This window comes from Furipterus horrens, unplaced genomic scaffold (assembly GCF_987537825.1).
Source record: "Furipterus horrens unplaced genomic scaffold, mFurHor1.1.pri manual_scaffold_12, whole genome shotgun sequence".
NCBI classification, from domain to species: Eukaryota; Metazoa; Chordata; class Mammalia; order Chiroptera; family Furipteridae; genus Furipterus; species Furipterus horrens.
In genome coordinates, this window is record NW_028327182.1 from 18,878,069 (window position 1) to 18,891,526 (window position 13,458).

General features: G+C 37.3%; 1 protein-coding gene across 2 annotated transcripts in view; it reads left to right on the forward strand.

Moving 5' to 3' along the window:
• Positions 1-10,567, forward strand: part of MYCBP2 (MYC binding protein 2) — a 258,565-nt gene extending 247,998 nt beyond the window's left edge. For both annotated transcript variants that reach the window (XM_090258643.1, XM_090258644.1), the window contains exons 82-85: positions 830-1,039; positions 3,759-3,866; positions 6,460-6,625; positions 9,720-10,567. In XM_090258643.1, coding sequence (XP_090114769.1) covers positions 830-1,039; positions 3,759-3,866; positions 6,460-6,625; positions 9,720-9,835 — 600 coding nt within the window. In that variant the 3' untranslated portion in view covers positions 9,836-10,567. The remainder of the gene's footprint in view (positions 1-829; positions 1,040-3,758; positions 3,867-6,459; positions 6,626-9,719) is intronic.
• The last annotated feature ends 2,891 nt before the right edge of the window (positions 10,568-13,458 follow it).

Genomic DNA, 13,458 nt, shown 5'->3' on the forward strand with positions numbered 1-13,458 from the left:
AAGAAGAATGAGCCTGTGGTATTTGAGGTGCTGATACCTGCCATTGAAGAGTGAAATCTGAACTTTCAGTGCCATTAAGACAGATAAGATCTTTTAGAGCGCAGATAAAATGAGAAGAAAATTTTTGACAAACATCCCTATGAAGATAGTAATACGTAGCAAGTTGTTTTGTCAAGTTAATAATGATTACCAAAAAAACTTTTGTTTAAGAATGTGATTAGCAATAACTTCTCTATTAATTTCTTTCTTTTATTTTTTTCTCCTTAGTTCTCCCTATTTTCTTCAGATTTGCAGATTGGTATATAGGATGTAATATGGAAAGACTTAACATAATCATTGCTTAGTTGAACTGAGAAGTAATCAAAAAGATTGTAGTATTTGCTCTCCTGACTCATATAGTGCCACCATAAAAGGTCACATTTAAGAAGTGATACATGAAAGGGTATAGAAAATACTACCTGCTTCATTTCTGCCACCTGACATCCTACCCTAGCTTCAAGGAACAAATACACACACAGAAGGAGTGTATCTTATTTGGGAGAGCAAGGTGACCTTTTATTCCAAGAACACCTAAGGGAGGAGGAGATATGTCCCATATTCAGAAATATGAAGCTAATGAGATGGAATTTTCACATTCTGTGCCTCACTTACTCCATTTCCCTGCTCTTGGGAAAATATGGGCTTGTGAGGACTTTATATTATTTTTAAATGTCATTTTATTTAGAAAACTTTTGGTTATCTTCTAGCACAGTACTTGGCACTTTGATGCACACTATTTAATTAATAAGTAAATGAGTCTCTTAAAGGATGTTCATTTTTTTAATTTCAGAACAAAATAAATCATATAGTATTAAAAGATCTGCTTGATCCAATAAAAGAACTCTATGAGGATGTCAGAAGAAAAGCCTTAATGAGACTGGAATATGAAGGTCTACATAAGAGTGACGCTATCACAACTCCTGGTGTGAGATTTTATAATGACCCAGCTGGCTATGCCATGAATAGATATGCATATTATGTTTGCTACAAATGCAGAAAGGTATGCTATAAATTATTTTAAGAATTTTTAAGAACTAGAGGTTGCCTGTGTGATTAAGAAGTTGAATTGTATACTGATATGTAATTATTCTTACATCTTAAATCTGAAGTTAAAAATGAGAAAGCTTAGTACTGTGTTTCAAGTTGAATTTACTTACTTAATGTTTTTGGGGATTTTTTTTAACCTATACAGACTGTTCCTAAAACATGAAATATTTCTGTACACAAGCTACTTCCCATCAGTAATAACCTCCTGTTTGCCAAATCCAGTTGGTTCCTGAGTGAACTTTTCTTATTTGACTCTTTTGAGCATTTCCTTCTTAACTTCTTTTTTTCTTGCCTTCCAGCAAAACACTTTTAAAAAATATTATCCTTCCTTTCTGGTCATTTGTCTTTTACTCCCCTCTAGGGTTCTTTTTTATCCCCTGTCTCTTTCATACATGTTTCCCAGCACGCCATCCCTGCCTAGTAATACCCAGTAACACCTGGGCACCCATGCCTTTGCTGACTGCCTATAATGTTATGACCTTCCAACATTTTTGAGTCTAGATACAAATATCTAACTGCCTTTCAGACATTTGGATGTCGCACACATACTTCAGAGTCCATATGCGCAGTATTACATTCACCTTTGACTCTCTTAGTCGCCAGTGTTAATTTACAAAGTCCTTTCAATTCTGTCTCCAAATCTCTCTAGAGTTTTGGTTTTTTTCCTATGACAGCTTCAGCAGCCCTGATGATTTTCTTCTTTTTTAATTTTTCTTTTCTTTTTTTTCCCCCATGTCCATGAGTTCATTCTCTCTCTCTCTCTCTCTCTCTCTCTCTCTCTCTCTCTCTCTCTCTCTCTCCCCCCCTCTCCCCACCTCCACCCCCACCCCAAATCTCTCCCAGAGCTGTCAGCCTATAATAGCCTTCTTGCTAAACTCCTTTTGTGGAGCCCCTAACCTCTCCATACCATCCTTTATACTTACACTGCTACTTGGAGATTAGTATTTCTCAAAACTGATTGTGTCATTGTTCTGCTTATAATCCTGTAGCCAAGTCCACCCTTCATCTCATCCCCTAACATGCTGCCATTTGCACCCTATGCTACAAAATACTGAACAACTTGGAATTCCCCAAACTCTGCAATATCCACTCACTCCCTGACACTTCCATGCCATTGCATAGGTGATTTCTTTTCCTGAAATGCTCTTCTCTACCTGCTTTGCACATTCCTCTCACCTGCACCCACCATACACACATGCTCATGTGCAGACTCAAACCCATCATACTTTGGGTTCAGATCAGGTTTCACCTCCTCTGTACCATGCCCACACCTCCCCACCATCACCCCATGATTTAGATGTCTGGCATATGTCCATCATGGCACCCATTATTCTGAATTGGGATCACTGGTTCACTTGTCCCTCTGCCCCACTTGATAAGTTCAATGAGGACAAAGACTGTTCTTTAATTTCTCTGTCTTCAGTACTTGGTACTTATTAGACACTACGTTAATTGGAAAATGAATAAATAGACAAATGAATTAATAAATGAAAGATGCATAATCTCCCAGTGTAGCAAAACAATAAAAAAATACAAATAATGAGTGGAAGGATAAATAGATTGGGAGCCAGAAAGGCAGACAAATACATATAAATATGTAGCAAGGAAAGACCAGCACTGTGTGTTTGTGAATTGTTACAAATAATAAAACACTTCTGTGTGTTTAATGTACTAAACATCATAAATGAATATTGTTCCATCACAAGGATGGCAGTCAAATGTGCGGAAGCCAAGCCTGGAATCTAAAAAAGTAAAACAGCTGGAATAGATCCCAGGACAAATGAAATACTTTTGAGGCCAAATTTAGCTAGTGGATGACCATTTAATAACCCATGAATCAATGGAGCCTATCTTTTGACCTGTTTTTCTGGTACAAATGATAGATTTATATTGACTCATCTTGTTTATCCTCAATTATGGACATAGCTTTTTGGCTGTTGGACATGTGCATGTAGATTGCCCCAATTATAATTGACCTCATTTACTTTGTGTCCAGAGCAAATTCAGATAAATTGTTTGTTATGATAATTTCATTTATTCAAGTATCTATATTGAATACTGATCAGTTCTTACATATAGTGTAGCTTCATAAGTACAAGTAGTATTCTGAACAGAATTACCAAATTTGCCTTTGCTTTTAAAAATTTTTATATGATTAAAATTGATATTTTTCTTTCCCATTAGCCTGAGTATTATAAATTGTATTAAATTTTACTTTGGGTGTATTTTTTGCTCTATAGATTAAAATTGGAGGAGTTCTAAGCATACTTTTTAATGCAGTGAAAAGGAAGATGTTATTTACTATTTCAAAATGATGAAAAACTATTCAAACTTTGCCCTGGAAAAGCAGTTTCTTTTTATTACTTAATATCCTATTTTGATATTTATGTGGAATATTATAAACTCTTCTGTTATTTTGCTTTGATAGGGACAATGTTTGCACTTCCTACTGTGGGCCTGAATCCATCCCAGAATTGAAGAACAGCAGCTTTATTCTCACCCGGATCTGCCCTGTGGGCAGCACTGTGGTCCTCCACTTGACATTGCAAGGGAGTGCCTAACAGACAATAGTGTTTCCCAAGGCCCCTTGATCTTCTATCTGCTGCACCCAAAATGTATCTCCCGTGGAAGAGTTTCTTTCCTGCTGTAATCTCAATGTATTCTGTCCCTAGGCATATTTTGGTGGCGAGGCTCGCTGCGATGCTGAGGCTGGACAAGGGGATGACTATGATCCCAGAGAGCTCATTTGTGGTGCCTGTTCTGATGTGTCCAGGGCTCAGGTGGGTAGAACATTTTATTAGAAAGGGCAGTTTAGAAATGTTAAACTTCTATTTTTTAATATATTTTATTGATTATACTATTACAATTGTTCCAATTTCCTCCCCTTTGTCCCCCTCTACCCAGTACCCCCATTTCCTTCTTCCTCTTAGTTCATGTCCATGGGCTTTTCCATTTCCTATACTGTTCTTAACATTCCCTTGTCTATTTTGTTCCTACCAGTTTGTACTTCTTAATCCCTGCACCTTTTCTTCTATTCCTCCCTCTTCCCCCTCCCAACTGAGAACCCTCCAAATGATCTCCATATCTATGATTCTCTTCCTGTTCAGCATGTTTGCTTAGTTTGTTTTTAGATTCAATTGTTGATAGTTGTGAATTTATTGCCATTTTAATGTTCATAGTTTTGATGTTCTTTTTCTTAAGTAAGTCCCTTTAACATTTCATGTAATAATGGCTTAGTGATGATGAACTCCTTTAGCTTTACCTTGTCCAGGAAGCACTTCATCTGCCCGTCCATTCTAAATGATAGCTTTGCTGGATAGAGTAATCTAGGATGTAGGTCCTTGCTTCTCATCACTTTGAATACTTCTTGCCAGTCTCTTCTGGCCTGCAAAGTTTCTTTTGAGAAATCAGCTGACAGACTTATGGGAACCCCTTTGTAGGTAACCCTCTGCTTTTCTCTTGCTGCTTTTAAGATTCTCTCTTTATCTTTAACCTTTGGCATTTTAATTATGATGTGTCTTGGTATGCTCCTCTTTAGATCCATCTTGTTTGGGACTCTGTGCTTCCTGGACTTATATGTGTATTTCTTTCACCAAGTTAGGGAAGTTTTCTTTCATTATTTTTTCAAATAAGTTCTCAATTTCTTTCTCTTCTCCTTCTGGCACCCCTATAATTCAAATGTTGGTATATTTGAAGAAGCCCCAGAGACTTCTTAGCCTATTCTCATTTGTTTGGATTCTTTTTTCTTCTGGCTGTTCTGATTGAGTGTTTTTTGTTCTAAATAATTGATTTGATTCTCAACTTCATCCATTCCACTGTTTGTTTCCTCTTTTATCTTCATTTCTTCGTGGGTCTTTTTTATGCTGTTGAAGTACCGAGTTCCTTGAGCATCCTAATAACCTGTTTTGATCTTTGCATCTGATATTTTATCTCCATTTCATTTCATTCTTTTTCTTTAGTTTTATTCTGTTCTTTCATTTGGGCCATATTTCTTTGTCTCCTCGTTTGGCAGCCTCCCTATGTCTGTTTCTGTGTATTAGGTAGACCCGCTTTGACTCCCTGTCTTAGTGGTGTGGCCTATTGTAGAAAAGCACAGTGGTAAGTTGGATGTGGCGAAGCCATAGGTAATCGCCGGAGCAGGGCAACCCATGTCACTGCTCTGTGGCTGTGTGTTGGGGAGGGCTCAGAGCGGGGACAGTGCTACTGCTTGGCCTCTGGAGTTTTGTCCAGGAGGAAGCTGTCTCCCAGCATTTGCCCTGATGCCAGGCACTTCATTTCTCACCCTATGCCACTGGTGCCCTTCCAGCTGTTGCCCTGGTGCTGAAGCCCATAGGGAGTGAGTCTGCCTAAGTTCTAAGTCCATTCTGGGCCCCTAAAAAGGAGACTCCTGAGAATCCTGCAGTTTCTTCTGCTTCCCCAAACCCCACTGGTTTGTTTTTACAGCCAAAAGTTATGGGAACTTATCTTCCTTGCTCTGGAACCTGGGTTGGGTGGTCTGGTGTGGGGCTAAAATTCCTTACTCCTGAGGGATCCCGCCCAATTTTTATCCACATACGTGGGTGTGGGACCACCCGTTACACCTCCGTGCCTCTCTGAGCATCTCCGCCCCCCTAACTCTGTGGATGAATGTGGCTTCATTAATTCTTTGGTTGTTATACTTCCATACAGCTCAATTTTATGATGATTCTGGGCAATACTTGTTTTGTAGACTACCTGTAATTTTTGAGGTGGTTGTGGGAGGAGGCAAGCCATGTTTACTTATGCCTCCACCTTGACAGGAAGTCCCTTTTTTTTTTTTAATAGTAGTACAACCAAGTATAGTGGAAATGGTATCGCAGGTTTTCCCCACTACATTTTCTGTTTGTACAGCAGTGCATAATTTTTCAAATTACTTCATATATGTTATTTATTTTAGATGGGATTTGTATTTTATAATATTGTCTCCCAGAAAATAATCATATTTCAACAATTAATAAGGGTTCTCATTTCATTTTCTTAAACCTATAGTCACACTTTTAGATTTTCTCCTCTTTCATGAAATCTTTACAGTACATCTATGAGATTGAGGATAAATGAAATATTATTAATTTTACAATTTGGCTGACCAGAAAACATTCACAGGGAAATTAAGTGGCTAGCTTATAAATAAAATTAGTTATGATGTAACTGGGATTAAAAATTGAGGCTTGTCCAGGTCCTTTGGGCAAAGTCACACATTTATTCATTTTTTAATGTTGTGTACCATCAACTTTTCAGTCAGTTTTGAGAGCTGTGTATACTTTTAAAATATAAATCACTGAGTTATATGTATGACTATCAAGTATAATTAAAATAGATTCTCTATAACCTTGTGTCTATTTTCTTTTGCTATAGATGTGTCCGAAACATGGCACAGACTTTTTGGAATATAAATGTCGCTATTGCTGTTCAGTGGCTGTCTTTTTCTGTTTTGGAACAACGCATTTTTGTAATGCTTGTCACGATGATTTTCAAAGAATGACTAGCATTCCTAAGGAAGAACTACCACACTGTCCTGCAGGTATGCTTTTAGTATTTTTACATATGATTGTGGTATCTAGTTTTATTTGAAGATTACATAAGAACACTTTAAGTGGCAGAAACCCAGTTCAAACTATCCTAAAGAATCCAAGGGGCTGGCTCTTATGAACTTCTGACTTTCTGAGTGAAGTAGAAAGTAAGATCCTCACCATGAGTGACGGGTTAGGAGCTATAATGGAGCAGAGTGCTTGGGGGATAAGAAGGACGTCAACTAATGTGATTAGTAAAAGAATTGCTGTTTAGCACTAAAGGGCCATGTGAAGTTTGAAATCATAATGGACAGACCATTTAAAGAGATTATGTGATATTCTTTTTTTTTAAGAAGCTTGGAACCAGCACCATAAAATAGACAAGTGACTTAATCTAGAATGAGTGGGAACGGGCAGTGTAGTGAACATCGGAAAGCCAAGGGAATTTAAGAAGCCACTGAAAACACAGGAGAAATGATTATCTGTAGGGGTCAGACTGAGAAAAAATCAATATGAAACTAAAAAGAAACTAAATCTGGAAGATATCAGGAGGCTGGTGATCACAGTGAGGTGGAATAACAGGCTTAATGTACGTGAGAGAAGTGGAGGAGAGGTTAATGTGACCATAGACAAGAATTTTGCCTAACATATATCTGAAATGTGTGAAAATACATAGAGAATTACATGCACCACAATATACAAAGCTGGGAAACACACACTCTCATCTGTTGCTTATGGGAGTGCAAGTGGGACGCCCTCTAGTGGCTCTCAGAATTGCAAATACATCTACCCTTCAACAATCCCACTTCTGGGGATACACCTACATATGTGAAGAAATTAAACAAGGAAAAATGTGCAAGGTTAATTCCTGCAGCAGTGCTTGTCATAATAAAAATTCATAAACTGTGCAAGCATCCAGTAGGGAGGGTGGTTAAACACTAAGTAGTATGTACCATTAAAAAAATAAGATGACTGAGGATGAGTTTCTGTGTGCTGATATAGAAAGATCTGTAGGAGATAATATTAAATGAAATATCAAATTATCAAAGTGTATATAGTATGCTGCTTTGTAAGGAAGGAGGAAATGACTATATATATTTATATTTGCATAAGAACACTGGAAAGATACACAAGAAATTAATAGACTTGGTTAACTATTGGGGAAGACAGGGAATATCGGAGAAAGATGGGGAAGGTGGCTTCTTACTGGTTTTTAAACCATGAAAGATATACATTATCTATTCAAAAATAAAGATGGTAAGATAAAGAGGGTTTTTTTTAAGGAAGGCTACTTTTTGCTATTCACTCATGTCAAATAAAAATTGTTAAACACTGTCCCATCTTAAAACCTTTTAAAAAATAGATGTCGTGGACTTTGAAAGAAACAAAATCAGAATAATGTGAGGCTAGAGTGTTGCAGGTAATGGCCAGGATAGAGATGTGAGACGTCATTAGCGGGAGGAGGTGGCGGCCTGGAGGTCAGCCAATGAAAAGGGCCAGGCAATGTTCAGCTCATTTGAGCTTAAAGGGAGGAGGGATTATTGAACAGAAGTTGTAGGTTAGAGGTCTAGAAATGAATGAGAACCAGGAAAGTCAATCTAGTTTCCTGGCCTTATAGCACAGAAGAGCTTGGGAGATAAATAACTGATTTCTAGTTGAGGAAGTTTAGAGGTAAGCAGTTTCATCAGGGAAAATCCAAATTTTATCCAATGAGAGAAAGTTTCATCTTTGGTAAAAAAAATACTAAAAACAAAAAGGGAGTTAGCTAGTAATGAGACAAGTGTTGCAGAGAGCTCAGTGGCAGGGCAGTCACTGAGAGAAGAAGGATAGGCCAGGCAAAGGCAAGGGCTCCCCCACATACATTCACGTGATCATCCAGGTCAGCCAACAAAAAGGACTTTGTCCTCTAAACAGTTGTGAATCACAGGAATGAGGCAGGAGAAGAGTTAGGAAGATGGCAAGGAAGGAACTGACATTGATCCTGGGCATTTTCACATTATTTTCTCACCAAAATTTTACAGCCTACAAGGTAGATAATATTATCCCCCTCCCCCAGTTCACAAATGGAAAATTAAGACCTAGAGAAGCTAAATACCCGACCTAAGATTATACACTTAGAATGAGGTGTGCTTTTCCTGTCACACATTCTTCTTAATTTATCCATTCATTCAGAAAAGTGGAAGAGAATTAAAGAAGAACTAACAGTGAAATCAGCAGGGAAGGTGGCCATGCACCTTACCTGGAAAGACAGAAGGATTGATGCTCTAATTACTGTGGACCCATTAATTTTAAATAATATAGGAAAACAGGAGTCTGGATTAAGAAGTTAAAGTAGATAATCCCTCTGTCCATTCCTTTCTAAAATGTTTATTGATGGCCTTCTGAGTGCCGGGATACTAGTGCACATGAGCACAAGTCTTTAAAATAATAAAAAAGTATAGTTTTTGTACATTTTAAGCCTAATTTATTTGATTATTATCTACAAATTTATCTTTCCCGAAGTGTTTCTTCCAGATTATTATATTTTATATTATTGTTCATATTTTAAGCTGATTAATTTTTACTTTTCTACTAATCTTCCTCCTATTTACTTTTCAAAAGAACCCTAATTATCACTCTTCCCACTTTACCAGTTTGTGTCTTTTTTTTCAGAGAAGATGAACGGGTAACATAGCTTATTAAACTTAAATTTATTTTTACCTGGAGAAAAACATTTTATACAAAATTATATTTTATCATCTAGAATAATTTACCACTAGACTAAGTTGAGGGATTTTTGTTCATTGCTCTTTGCTTTAAAATGATGAACCAAATTTATTTATTAATAGAAAAAGATCTGTAGCTCATAGTGGTTATCTCAAGGCAGGATGTTGCAAGTAAGGGACCATGTACCTTCTCCTACATGTATAGCTGGTATGTTGAGTGTTTTATGGGGAATATTTTTACTTCTGCAGTTCGAAAAAAATAATTTTTAATTTTATATTTGCGTAACCATTATTATGTTATTTTTTATCATTTGAATAATCAGTGATTTATATTCACATTAGGTTTGTATGTATATATATGTTTAATTGTATGCTTTTGCCTCCTTCAAAATTTATACAGGTCCCAAAGGCAAACAATTAGAAGGAACTGAATGTCCACTCCATGTTGTTCATCCACCCACTGGGGAAGAGTTTGCTCTGGGTTGTGGAGTGTGCAGAAATGCTCACACTTTTTAAAACACTCAGATTCCTTTGTCTATAGAGAGGAAAGTTGCCTTCATCCGCAACCGGACGTGGTGAAGTTTAAACTCTGCTCAGGATAAGGACGGGACCATTTTTACATCCATAAAAATGAACCATTTACAATGCAAGAAGGATGCCAAATACCATGTACATAATTCTTGCTATGGAAAGTTTCCCCATTATTTTGGTTTATTTTCTTTGAGCCAAGACATCAAACTTGTGAGGTGTTTGCATGTGGCCATTACCGTCATTGGCCTGTGAAGCATTGGACATCTATAGATAATTGATATCAAAAGAATCACCATGCCCATGGACTAAGAATGATGCTGGCTTTCAAGCAAAAAAGAAAAATATTCATTGTTTATTGTATACTGCCTTTTTGTAATCCTGTACAATTGCATCACAGGTGGGGATAAAAAGAAGAATATTCTGGTTTATTTCTTAGACTGTTATTTAAAAAAAGTTGTGTTAGGACGGCATATAAATGTAATAAGTATTACACTGTATATAAAGATATCAATGTTTGTCCTCTATAAGAATTACTAAATTACAAATGCAGTTTCATTTAAACTTCTAGGTTAAGTCTGAGCCTGAAATTTTAATGAAGTGCAATACTGAGTGTGCCTCATTATCTTGCAGCTGTAAACATATTGGAATGTACATGTCAATAAACCACTGTACATTTTTATACAGTGATAAAGCATAACAATTGTGTAAGGTGTTGCTTGAGAAGCAAAATTTAAATATCTTTAAAAGTCTGAAACTCCATCCAGTTTTCCTTGGAAAGATACAAACACAACACCATCATCACCTGTAGAACTGTTAGGAAAAATAAGAGCAGCGATGAAGTACAATGACGGAATCTTAATTACTGGGTAGAAGCTACACATATTAAACAGACATGTGCTAAACACAGAGGGAAACATTTAAGAAATTGACCAATCTCTACCTTATTAATTGGTACTTTTAAAATTTTATAACTTAATCAACAAAATCACTAGTCGTTATTTATTACAGAATACAGTATGTTTTGGTAGTTTAACAGTTAACCCATGAAGTTGCCAAATTGTTTATTTATGACTCATCATGAAATCAGGTTATATTTACTTCACAAGAATGACTAATGTTTTGATGGATTTTATCCTAAATTCCTTCTGTTAGAAATATATAAATTAATTTAACAATAGCCATTATCAATATTTGTTAAGCATTTGTGAGAAATTTAAAATAATCTGTGCCTTGAAGGACCTTAAAATAAAAAGATCCAACATGAGCACAAATAACTATTTAGAGAATAGTCTAATAAATTTCATTAAAATGTCTAAATCAAATGTTTCAGGATTTAGGAAAGATAATTGTTAAAGCTTTTTTCTTTATGTTGGGAAGGGTGTAGCTAAAAGGTCGTTAGAGCTGCATCTTGAAGAGTAAATAACATTTCAAGGGGCAGAGAAGTAGAGAAAGGCATGACAAAAAAAAAAAACAGTATGTGAGTAGACAATTCTAGAAAATGATAGAACAGTGAGTAGCTAATTTTCCTAGTATTGGAGACCTTACTATTAAAAAAAAAAATCTGAAGATCATGAAGACTCTGATCCCTTCATGGTATGACTTGTGGAGCCACTGTTCGAGCAACTGGGCTTGCTGAGCAAGGAAGGACTTGGAAACAGTCAGAAGGTCCCCCTTTGTCTAAATAAGATACATCTGAACCGTCACTGCAAAAGGACTGATAACACTTTCTTTTAAAATGTCTCAAAGGAAGATTATGCAAATTTCCTTTGTAGCGTGTAAAGGTGCCTTCAAGTTGCAAGCCATTTTTAATTGCCCGGTGTGAAAGCAAGAGTCATTTGTTACTCAGAGCATGCGTGGTGGTCCCAGGCCGAGCTGAAAGGCTTGCAGGCAGGACCTGTTGAGTTCCAACCTCTAGAATACCTTGGGTTAATACTTCATGAAAAAACCCTGATACCTTATGCTGAAAAGGGTCCTGAAAGTATTGACATGTTTATATCCTCTCACGTTTTTACTTTTGACAAGGGGCCTGTTGGGACTCTACCTATGTTCAAAAGAGGTTCCTCAACCTTGAGGGCAACAGCCTTGTTTTTTAGAACATGTTGTTCTGCCATGAAGATTTTGGGTGACAGGTATCAGAACAACCTCTCCAGCCCAGCTTCTACCTCCCAGGACCTCCTACGGAATCTGTGCCTCACCCACTTTCCCAGCCCCTGCCTGTCACAGTAGACTCAGACGTTCCATGCCCGGGCTTAGGGGAGAAAATGGAGGGCACAGGCTTCCGACTGGCTTTACATGTTTCCAGAATATGCGAAGTCCGTGCAGAGACAGACGCTGTTCCTAGGTCTACCCCTGGCAAACAAAGGGAGAATGCAGTGAGGCCACTGTAAGTATAGTTGACCTACACTCGCAGGCCACAGAAATGAAACCGACCTGGAGAATGCCACGAAGGTAGGCTCTGTCGTGGGCACTTAGTCACTGTAAAGAGTGCCATTTTGTATGCATCAATTTTGCCAGCAAATTGATCAGCTCCAGTGTGAATTGGAATGTTAAAGAAAGGAAATGGGAAACTATCAGATGTCTTGACTAGCATGAGCCACCTCAAGTTAGTATTGCAGTATGAGAGGGGGAAAAGCAGCAAAGCTCTATAATCTATACTCACACTGATTTACTTACCTTCATTTATAAGGAAGCTATTCCTAATTATGTCCCAAGCATCTCAAATCCAGAAAACTTAAATATTTTAGGAATAAGATATGACAGCACAGAAGGGAGATGGTTTGGGCACACACTTGGTTAGTGCAGAAAGGCCGTTTTCAAACGCTGTGTGTAATTTACTAGGCAGGAAACAGAAAGCAGAATCATAATAGTGTTAGGGAATCTGGAGGGATTTTTTCATTTCCTGTTATAGTTTCAGGCCGAGGAAAAGCCATGTTTCTTAAGCAGTTTTCTGGCTAGATTGTTTAGGGTTAAAACTGCCTTATTCTATCAATAAGTTTATTTGAAAAGTATATGCAGTACTCTTTATTCCCTCTTCATTCACAATGGTTACTAATTTGCTGTCTTTAGATTTTTCAGCCCCCACATCTCTCACTGTGCTCTCATCACTGAATTCCACCTGTACACCTGTTACATGTGTTTCTTACATTGTCTGTGTAATGAAACATCATAGCTCATTTCCCTGAAAACTGGCAATACTCCATAAAGAATGCTGAAATTGAAACCAAAGACTCTAGTTCAAATCCCAACTCTGTCTCTGTCATGGCTGTGCGAACTTAAGCCAGGCACTCACCCTTTTTCAGTCACCATTTCTTAGAAACAATATCAGGTTCGCCAAAAAGTTCATTTAGTTTTTCTGTAAAGAAAAAGACACATTTTTCATTTCACCGGTAACTTTATTGTCTTGGATATTTTGAGTATGTTGGCTATCTCCCATGGGGTATAACATTGATTTTTCTCAATGTCTGTGTTTCATTGCTATCAACTTCAACTGGTCTATCCAACCATGGAGCATCATCCAGCAAGCAATCTCCAGCACGAAACTTTGCAAACCTTTTTTGGCACATTCGATCCTTTTCCATACGCTACACAAATCTTTATTTTTTGCATTT